The 10,739-nt window shown below is 36.7% G+C and overlaps 1 protein-coding gene across 3 annotated transcripts; it reads left to right on the top strand.

Annotated features, from left to right (window-relative positions):
• The first annotated feature begins 3,331 nt into the window (after positions 1-3,331).
• On the top strand, positions 3,332-8,177 carry LOC120003310 (uncharacterized protein At4g06598-like). 3 transcript variants are annotated; one of them, XM_038852245.1, is made up of 6 exons: positions 3,332-3,502; positions 4,481-5,219; positions 6,186-6,261; positions 6,342-6,468; positions 7,343-7,392; positions 7,447-8,177. In XM_038852245.1, the coding sequence occupies exons 2-6, from the start codon at positions 4,501-4,503 to the stop codon at positions 7,612-7,614; spliced, it is 1,140 nt and encodes a 379-aa protein (XP_038708173.1). In that variant the 5' UTR covers positions 3,332-3,502; positions 4,481-4,500; the 3' UTR covers positions 7,615-8,177. The 3 variants fall into 3 exon arrangements, with proteins under 3 accessions (XP_038708173.1, XP_038708174.1, XP_038708172.1); XM_038852246.1 differs by having other exon boundaries at positions 7,343-7,404; positions 7,465-8,177; XM_038852244.1 differs by having other exon boundaries at positions 7,343-7,410; positions 7,465-8,177.
• The last annotated feature ends 2,562 nt before the right edge of the window (positions 8,178-10,739 follow it).

Raw genomic sequence — 10,739 nt, 5'->3', positions numbered from 1 at the left:
CGAGTTCTTTCTCATCAAGCTCCACGAACATTTCTTTTTCTCCACAAATATGGTTTGTAGCACCTGTATCAAGATACCATACATTGGAGTTGCTCCCTTCCATCTTGTCATATGCCAACAACATCACTGCTTCTTCTTTCTCTGCTTCTTCTTTATCAATAAAATTCACCTTCTCTTCATTGTTGTTAGTATTGTACCAACACTCAGATGCATAATGACCAAATTTTTTACAGCAAAAACATTGAATTTCTTTCTTATCATACCTCTCATTTGATTGTCCACCACGTCCACGGTATGGAATTCTGCCACGACCGTTACTACGACCACGTCCACGTCCACTACTTCTTTGATTGCTTTCATCATTACCTTCTTGTGTTTCATTTGTTTGTTGCGATCTACCTCCTCGTCCCCGTCCTTGAGAACCTCGGCCTCGACCTCTTTGAAATCCACCTCTACTGTATTCATATTTTTTATTACCAAGAGTAAGTTTTGTTTGCAACACATGCTGCACCGAACTCCCTTCTCCTCGCTTTATTAATCTTTGCTCATGAACTTCAAGAGAACCCATCAACTGCTCAATACTCACTTCCAGCAAATCTTTTGATTCTTCGATTGCTATTGCAGTAAGATCATATTTTGGATCTAAAGATCTCAAAATTTTCTCAATTACACGAACATCTTCTATCTTTTCGCCATTTCTTCTCAATTGTCTTACAATAGACAACGTTCTCGTGAAGAATGCTGAAATTGATTCAGAGCTCTCCTTTTGAAGTGACTCGAATTGAGTTCGTAGAACTTGCAAACGAGCCTTTTTCACCTTCTCTACTCCACTGAATGCTTTCTTGAGAAGATTCCATGCGGCTTTTGAATTTGTTGCTTCAGACACTATTTCAAACAAGGAATCATCAAGTCCTTGATAGATCGCAAAGAGTGCTTTCTGGTCTTGTTTCCTTGATTCTTGGAGCAAATCCTTTTGCGCCTTTCCTAACGCTGCTTCTTCATGGCTTGATGAAGGCACTGTGAAGCCAACATCAACCATCTCCCATACATCAAGAGAACCTAGCAGCGCCCTCATTTTGATATGCCATATATCGTAATTTTCTTTTGTCAATTTAGGAACTGACATTTGATTGTTGTCGCTAGAAGCCATGAGTAAACTGCTCCGATACCAATTTTGTTGGAATATTTATAAACTTGTATGTAAACACTCAAGAGAGAATACTTCAAAGTTTTATTTCTCTGCACTATATCTTAGTGCTCTTTCTCTCTGTCTCTGTTACATGCTTCTTCACTACACTTTATACTAAGAGTAGTTAATTTAGATACATGAATTTCTTTATGACTCTCCTTATTTAGATACATGATGTTCTTTATGAGATTCCTTGAATTTCTTTACTCAAATAGATATAGGGTGTGACTATTTGTAGGTGGTACTTGGACATTTTATTTATCGTCTTTTCTACTAATTCTGGTATATGCCTGATTGAATAAGCTCTATTGATTCGCAGTTCGGCTTTATTGGCTTTTTCAGTTTTGTGATTTGGATCTACATCTTGGACGGCTTAGAAGAATTAACATTTTTTATAACCATGATTCTTAGTGGATAACTTGTACTGATTAGCAATTTCTTCGGCTATAATGTTGCTTATGCAATTGATGATACTCCAGATGCAATACAGGTGCAGGAAAATAAATTTCTTGAATGGTTTCTTGGGCACAGCTAAGATGGAGATCTGTGAAATTATTGAATTAGTTTCTTGTGCAATTCTTTTGGGTCAAAGAAGAGTGGGTGAAATAATCCCAGTCCAGGCAATAATGTGGTCATATGGGTACAGTTGAGCATAAACAAGAGAGAGAGGAGAGACCTCAAAGGTCAAAGGCTTGCAAATGGGAGCAATTGTCCATGTAGATTGCTCATTCATAACTTTTATATAGCTTTTTTTTGGTCGTTTTGGAATTTTAGAAACTTTGTTGGAGAGACAGGAAATAATGTCTTCATTGGTGAGGACACTCCAGCTCTTCAACAGTCTGCAACTGGGCAAAAGGTTGGTTGTGTGTGTTTTGAACAAATGGGAGTTTCTTGTCTCTTTGTGTGGAGTTTCTTGTCTTCTTATGCACTTTATGTTCTCTTTTGTCTCTTAATTTATTGACCAATCACAATCCAACATCAACAAGTTAGACCACATTGCTAACACTTGTAATTTAATCAGTCTAGTTGCCACTAATACTGATAGGATCAGAATATTCAAATGCTTTGTATGAGACAACTCATTTTTAGACATTGACTTCTTGATACTTTATTTGTTGAACTACTTTGCTATAAAATCATCCTTAAAATCCTTAGAGCACTCGCATTAGTGTCTCTTAACCGATTCTCTATATTACTTTCTCAAATATCATTTTTTGACAATTTACAGTTTCTCTATTTAACAATTACTGCATTAGTATCTCTGTTATAATCTCTACTTCATTAAAATATTAATTTTTTCTTTCTTTATTGATTTTTATATTATTTAAGAGAGGAGTGAGATGCAGGAGAGAGGAGAGAAGATACAAAAGTAATATTATTTTAATAATTTAGAATGCAATAGTGATTATCTACTTATAGATAATCAATACTGAAGTTATCTATTATACAAAAGTCTAACAGATTCTAATGCAATTGATTTTTTGCCAAATCTAATTTTTTTATCATCTAAAATACATATTTGCATCAGTTTAGAGAAACTGATGCAAGTGCTCTTATTCAACTGTACCAATGTCAAAAAATCGAACCAAAACCGAAAAAAGCACACATGAGAACTTATATAAAAAAGCATACAAAATGGAACCGAACCGGAAAAATCGATTGTTTGGCCAGTTATATTTATGTAAAAAAATCGATTGAAACCGACCGTGAACACATTTTTTGCATTTGGTTGTGTCAAAACTTATTTCTCAAAGGCAGAAATCATGATAAAGTTACTTATTTTGGACTCTTATTACTTTTGCTTGATTATTAAGCCACGTTAAACAACATGAGATTGAGAAAAAAGTTTATGGGACTATTCTTACATGTTATACGTACGTAATCTTGTTCTCACAAAAAAAAGAAGATGTATTCTTACTTTCAAATTATTTAAATTTTAACAAGAAGATACAATAAAAAGGCAAAATATTTCATAATCCTGGCAATTTATTGATCCGCAGATTAGACAAAAAAAATAATAAAGATTCTTCATTGATTCTTTCCTAATACAGGAAAATTTTAAAAAAAAAAGATTTGATTCTTCAAACTCATATGACATAAATACAAATTGATAGTTTTTTTGGGTTGAAAATGTTAAAAAACAGAAAAAAAAATATGTAGTTCTACTTTGTAGATTTTCAATCTAGCCCCTTTTCGAAGCCAGACTTACGACAGGCAGAGAGAGAGAGGGGAGCTTAGAAGGGGAAGAGCAAACCCTAACGTTTTCATCCGATGATTATTGATTTCGAGATCTTAATTCGTCAATCAAGAAAGGTTTTTTTTTTTTTTGTTTGTTTTATTTCGTTGCTCAAATGCAAACCAATTTTTGTCCTTTGCTTCCAAAACGGACTTGTTTATGTGTTTTTTGTTCTAGTCTCGCGCAGACCATTAGCGATTCTTTGTGTATTTCTGCTTTGTAGCTTGCACATTGCAGCATTTTGGTCCTGTGAGTCAGAGATTTTGTTCGGTTAGGGTTTTCTGATATCGCTTCTTCTGAGTTTTTTTCTTCCCACCTTTTAATTTTTGTCTCTGTTTGGTTGCTTTGAGCATGTTGGAAAATTTGAGCATTGAATCCTTCGTTATCTGGCATTTGATAGATATATACTTGCGACTCAATGGAGGCTCTAAAAGTTTTCGTTGCTGGAAACAGAGAACGGGGGTTGGGGGCGTCGCCTTTTGTGTGTCTGTATGGTAGTGTTGCTCAGGGCTCACGAGATTTATTTTTGATTTTTTTGTTCCAAATTTAAAATATACTTTGTAATAGTTCAATTGTTATATGGAGAAAGGTGGAAAAAGAAGATTTGCTTGGTAGATTGCCAATGTTTTTTTTTTTTTGTTATTCTGTGAATGTGGTTTAAGTGGTTCAGAACTCAGCATTTCGATACACAATACAATTTTATGGTTTACAGTGTCCTCAGATTTGGTTATGGATTCTTATGGTTTATGGCATCTTTACATTTGGTTGTGTATGGATTCTTATGGTTTATGGCATCCTTACATTTGGTTGTGTGTGATTGTGTGCATCTGTTGTTTTTTTTAAAAAAACTTATTTTTATGTAATGCAATGTTCGAGAGGGGGGAAACTCTCGTCTATGCATGATTCGCTCCCTCTTGTTTGCACATTGATTTTTGGATTAAGCAAGCTATGGCAATAGTGTTTGGCTATTATGAGTTATTTTGTTGATTTTTAGTACTGTGCTTGGACATATGGTAGTATTTTCTGATAGAAAGTTGATTTGGTCTATCCTGCAGGGGCTGGTTGTGTTTTAGAAATGGCAAATTCCAAGGGATCATCAAACATCAGAAATTTGATGTACTCTGGAAAGCACGCTTTACTCCCGCCTAAAAGTCCTTTTCCTAGTGTTTCCCCGTCATATGTTGATTATGTCCCTAGCAATGTAATAGGATCAAAAGCTGTTCAAAGGACTAGGGAGCCAAGTCCACAGCACCAAAGAACTTCTTCTGAGACCCTCTTCACTGAAGAGCAACCTTCTTGGCTTGATGATCTACTTAATGAGCCAGAGTCACCTATTCGCAGAGGAGGTCATAGGCGTTCATCAAGCGACTCCTTTGCATATGTAGATGTAGCTAATGCTTCTAATATAGATTATGCAGCACAGGACCAATACAAATTTAAAAATATGATGTCTATACCTTCTTGGGGTTCTCAAGACTTTGGTTATCACAAAGGTACTCGCCTTTCTTCTCTCTATGGTGACTTGAACTTGACAAAGCAGAAGAATAGGGCATGGGAACCGTCAATGAATACTGTGGCTCGCTCAACCGGACTTCCTGCTATGAGGGAAAATATTTATCTTCAGAATTCAGGATCATCTTGTTCACCACCGGAAGTGGATGGGGTTGCATCTTCCACAAATGAAAAGCAGGATCTTACAGAATCCGCTGCACCTGACCCCAAAGCTTTGACCGAGAAAAAGGACAGTCATGCTAAGCCTTCCACATCTGAGACAGACACAAAACGTGCTAAACAGTATGTTCTCTTTTGTTTGCACTAATGGATCTAATTTTGTTTAATCCCTCATTTGATATCTGATTTGTGAATTTTATGAACTAAATGCAAGACTTAGAAGGAGACGCTGCAGCTGATCTTTCGTCTAAAATTAACTTGTGGTTGAAAAAAATTCCCGAGTTTGAACGCTGCTCCTGAGTTCTAGATGCATTTTCTTCCCTTATTAAACTTTACATTGCTCGGATGCCATATTCAACTATCTAAGCTTGAAATATAGACCTCGCAACATTTTTCAGAAGAATAAATTTTTTGGTAGCATCATATTGGTATTCCTAGCACTCAGCCTTGGCAACATCTTTCCAGTCTTCCTATTTATTTTATTTTCCAGTCATTTTATGGACCTTCACTGGGTTAGAGACTACAGATTGATCCTTCCTTGGCATCTGATTTCGTAATCACAAAATAGTATGGCCTAGGATGTGATGATTCGTAAACCTGCATCTCTGAGCTATATTTTTGTGAATCACTTAATTTTAACCATGTATGAAGGTCCTTATTTAATTGCTAGCTCCTATATGCAGTAGGCTCCCAAGCATTTTCTTGCTTGCAGAATTTCCTTCTTCTAATTCGTATTTCTTTTAGTTTGAATTGTCATTTAGAAGTGCTTTTGTAAGCCAATCGTTTAGAAGTGCTTTTGTAACTTAGGCCTTTTATTTGAAGTCACTTTGAACAAAAATCTGGTAAGCACTTGAAAAACAAAATGTGAGACAATTCCAGGTATTTGCCGCTTGGTTAATACTAGTGTATACTTGGTCGAGATGGTAATTATAGGTTATAAATAATTGGCTTCAACCCCCAATCCCCTGGGGGAAAAGGTTAAACAATCAATAAAGAAAATACATGGGTCCGATTGTAAGATGTTTATAGGCCTATGAATGATTTTTTACTTTACATTTGTCAATAAAAGTTGATTTTTATCTTATGTAGGCAATTCGCTCAACGTTCGCGAGTTCGTAAGCTTCAATACATAGCTGAGCTAGAAAGGAATGTACAAGCTTTACAGGTAAGTACAAGTGAAAGCTGAAGTTGTAACAATTTAAGACCTTTTATTGGAGTTCACATAACCAAATATTGGTGTCATAGGTTGAAGGATCTGAAGTATCAGCTGAACTCGAATTTCTCAACCAGCGGAATCTTATTCTGGGCATGGAGAACAAAGCCCTGAAGCAACGTTTAGAAAATCTAGCTCAGGAGCAGCTTATCAAATACTGTAAGTTATCTACCTGATTTGTTAAATTTTGACTTAAATGTTTTGTCTGATCCTTCTGTTGTTTGGAAACCAAACTTTTGTTAGTTGAATGAAGTTTCCTATAAGCTCTAAGAGCGAGCTTTTTGCATAGAAATAATGTCAACTAGTTAGCTTTGCTACCTTTTATATGTTATCAGGTGGCATATCTGTGTAAGAGTAGTTATGCATTTGGTATGGAGGAAAACTGCAATTTAGTGCTCATGTTGAAATGACTGAAAAATGAATACCGGGCCCATGTAATAATTCAAAACAAAACTGATTTGGAGTTGGCCCATCCTCTATCTTTATTTCAAAACAGAAAAGCTTGTAATTTGTAGATCAGAACTCTCACTTCCTCGCAAGGACTTTCTTTAAAATCAGCATAGTTGCATACTTTTATTATTTTTTTCTCTTTTTAATTAGCGCCTTGCATAATCGGGCGCATGCCCTTTGGATGTGCCATGTGTCTTGAGTGATATGGCGTATTGGCACCTTAAGCGCACCTTGTGCCATTGACGGCATAATCGGCATTGATAGGTCAGCACTCCCTTGGTAGTGTCAAGTGTCAACATTTTTTAGGTCATACATTGAAGTAATTGAGAAATTAAGTTACTAACATGAATTTTACATAACAGCTATTTTTATTTCTAGTATTGAAGTTGATTATCTAGAGGTCCATGTTCAATTCTGGAAACAGCCTATTCACATGTTATGTGGGGTAAAGTCTGCATACATTTGGCCTGTCCTCGACGGCCCAACCCCGTCTACTGCGGGAGCCTTGTGCATGATACTTGTTTACCTTGTTGAAGTTGATTATCTGGAAGATGTATTTAACTATTTAAAGCCTATTGTTCAGTGGAACGGGAAGTGTTGGAGAGGGAGATTGGAAGGCTGCAAGCCTTGCATCAGCAACAGCAACAGCAACAGCAACAGCAACAGCAACAGCAACAGCAACAGCAACAGCAACAGCAACAGCATCAGCATCAGCATCAACAGCAGCCATCATCTAGTCATCGGCGCTCTAAGAGCAGGGACCTTGATTCCCAATTTGCTAATCTCTCATTGAAACATAAAGATGCCAGTTCTGGACGTGATCCTGTGACTGGTCCACTCCCCACTCAGATATGAGTTCTATTTGGAGTTTGTTGTACCTACTACATTGCTTCAATTGGTGCATGCCACGGTTTCAATGTTTTTCCCTCCAATGGGATCAAACCAGGGTCTTCAAGTCTTGATACCCTCCCTCTACCCATGATTTCAGATTTCTCTGTTCTTTTGTTTCCTGCCCCTTTCTTTTCGATAAATTCAGTTAACATTTTCATGTGCACCTGGTAGTCGTCTCCGGAAGATAATACTCCAGGCATACGACTCACCGGAGGTGGTAATCTTTGGGCATTTCTTGTATGGTTCAGTCGTGATTCAGGAAATTAACCAAACCCATTTCGACTTCATGAGACATCCAATTTGTGTAATCAAGCTTAAAGTTTGCTAGGGCAGTTTGGAGCAGCATTACCTGTAGCACATTCTGATGAGAGAGTGGTTTCATGTAAAGTATGTTCAATGTAATCCAACCTCTACATTGAGTCTATGATTTGCTATGATGGGCAGATTGGTTTATTGGTCTTAAATTGGTTTACAAATTTCACCGTTTGGCCGTGTGCCTTGTGATTTTATTAGTTTTCCTTACCATATTTACTTGATTTGGATTGTTCTAATTGGTAGGCTTAGGATTTGCTAGTCCATTTTAGTTTCGACAGGTTAGATCCAGGTATGTTGCTTACAGCATTCGATCCATTTTAAATGTGCTTTTGAGTCTGAAAAAGTTTTATTGAAAAATTAGGTAGAGTGTTCATTACACATGATATACTTACAGCGTTCGTCGATGATATCCTTCTGGATTCTTGCACCAGTGTTGTCCCAGGTGGGGGCATTAGATGCATCACTAGGAAGGCTAGGGTAGTCATATGGCAGTGGCATGACACATTCATCACCGTTGAAGAGAATCCATCTTCATTTTGGAAGAGCCAATCCTCCTCACAACTACTACGAGGCAGCTCTCGCGTCCTAAATGCAGAGCAATCAATCTGTCCGACATTAACCAGATCACCCACTCCACCATCCAACTTAATTTCCAACCACTGGCAATACAGTTGGTAGTTAAAGATGAACACCCTTATCTACAAATCTTGAATTAACTATATATTCCTTCTCAACAACCCTTAAATCACCATGGTAAGGATGGTGTGTATTACTCTGATGACCAGGGTTCTAATCCCCTCCCTTGTTTCAAAAAAAACAATCCCTAAATCATGGATGCATGTTAATTTTAGTAAAAAACATGGAGGACGACATGACCATAACACATGAACATTTCAATGACATCACCTTCTTTTGATACAAGATCAACTCTTTATCTACCTCAACAATAACAAACACTCTAGATAAAGCTATAACAGTTGGGTTAAACTCAGAATATACTAAAATCTGATTTTAATCATCTATATAAAAGGTAGAGATTAATAATTTATATTACTAGTTGAAAGTAACATAATAAAAACTTATTTAATTTAATCAACATCTGCATTCCCCTTGAAGAAGAAAGAGTGAAGAAGAGTAGGAGACCTAGCCAGGATCAAAATATCAGGGACGAAGCGAAGGAGAAGAGACGTAACATAAAGCTAGAAAATTTTATCACAATGTGCATCTCGTTTTCATATTTTGGGTGAGTGAGAATTGGGCAACACAAATACCAATTGATATTATTAAAATATCCCTACCACTAAAACATCGCCATGTGGCACCTAAAAACCAACATGGAGGACGAAAAGCAAGGCTATCTAGGTGCCAAACCAGCCCAGCCCATATGACTAGAGATGGCAATTCGTACCCGATCATTCTGACCCGATGTGATCTGTCCTGACCTGCACGAATTTTCCCTGATCCGAGGCTTGAATGAGGCGGGGCGGGGCAAAGAAACCCAACAACCCACATGTGGGGTGGGGCGGGGACGGATCTGCCTCCACAACCCGCCCTATCTAATAATATTCTTAAATTTATATATAGATATACCTAATTTTCTAGATTTCTTTTATAATATGGAGACATACTTATATGTAGAAGCATCTATTAATTTCATTTTGTTATTAAATCAAAGTTAAATTCATTGAAAAAAAAGTCTAAAACCTAAACCTTAAAACCCTAAATATAATATGACGCTCTACTCTTAATTCAATTGATGTTGTTAAAATTGACTTGAATCTATTTTAATATTGTTAAAATGTAGATTTGAATGCTTAGTTTTAATCAATTTAAATATTCACTTTTAACTTTTAAGTTGTTCAAAAGTGGAAGTCTGTGTTGTTAATTAGTCTGTGATATTGATTAATTAAAATATAAAAATTGGCAAGTGTAACAAAAAGTGGCTTGGGATCTTGTTTCCCAATCTGATAGGTGGATTTTGGGTGAGCTTTTCTCTTTGTTGGGTGAGTTAGGGTGTGGGTTAAATTGCCTTGTGGTGTCGTGGACCTGATGAAAAAAAAAAAAAATCCTCTATAATTTGGTACATTAAAAATACTTGAAAATCAAGTTATTTGATATATTAACCTTTTTTTTGAAGAAAGGTCAATGACCGTAATTGTATTAGCATAACCCAATACAAATCCACGAACTGTGGTGACTATCTCCACCTGAAAGGTTGACGAAACAACAACAAAAAAGAGATTCCAGCTAAACTACAAATCAAAATGACTAAAATCCAAAAACAAACTTCAAAAAAAAAAAAAAAAAACACCTACACATAACACCTGCAAATCACTGCTGAACACTACTATAATCATCTATCCCCTCTAATCCCAACAACTCATCCATTCTCTGGACACTTCTCCCTTGCAACAATAGAGATCAACTCCGGGGGATTTCTTCAATCCAAGATTGGAAATAAGGAGAATCCATACCTCTCTTAGCCAGGAGGTGAGTCACTTCGTTTGACTCCCTACAAACATGAGAAACACACCACGAGGGCTACGATAAGGAGATCCTCTTTTCTTTGTTATATGTACCGAGGCTCTGAGCAATAGGTTTTCCCATTTGGTGTTATCAGGACAATTGGAGGGGATCCCTTTCGGAGGAGGCAGGATTAGGGTGTCTCACATGTTCTTTGCAGATGATTGCCTTCTTTTCTGTCGAGCTTCAATTAAAGCATGGGAGCGAATTTGTCATGTTATTGCTAAGTATGAGGAGCTTTCTGTTGGAAA

Source organism: Tripterygium wilfordii, chromosome 8, assembly GCF_013401445.1.
Source record: "Tripterygium wilfordii isolate XIE 37 chromosome 8, ASM1340144v1, whole genome shotgun sequence".
Taxonomy (NCBI): Eukaryota; Viridiplantae; Streptophyta; class Magnoliopsida; order Celastrales; family Celastraceae; genus Tripterygium; species Tripterygium wilfordii.
Note: the sequence above shows the minus strand (reverse complement) of the source record. Positions and strands in the feature narration are given on the sequence as shown.

Coding starts and splice junctions, on each gene's coding strand:
- LOC120003310 (XM_038852245.1), top strand. CDS start 4,501: ATGGCAAATTCCAAGGGATCATCAAACATCAGAAATTTGATGTACTCT. Junction 6,262..6,341: donor GGAATGTACAAGCTTTACAG/GTAAGTACAAGT, acceptor TTGGTGTCATAG/GTTGAAGGATCTGAAGTATC. Junction 6,469..7,342: donor GGAGCAGCTTATCAAATACT/GTAAGTTATCTA, acceptor CCTATTGTTCAG/TGGAACGGGAAGTGTTGGAG.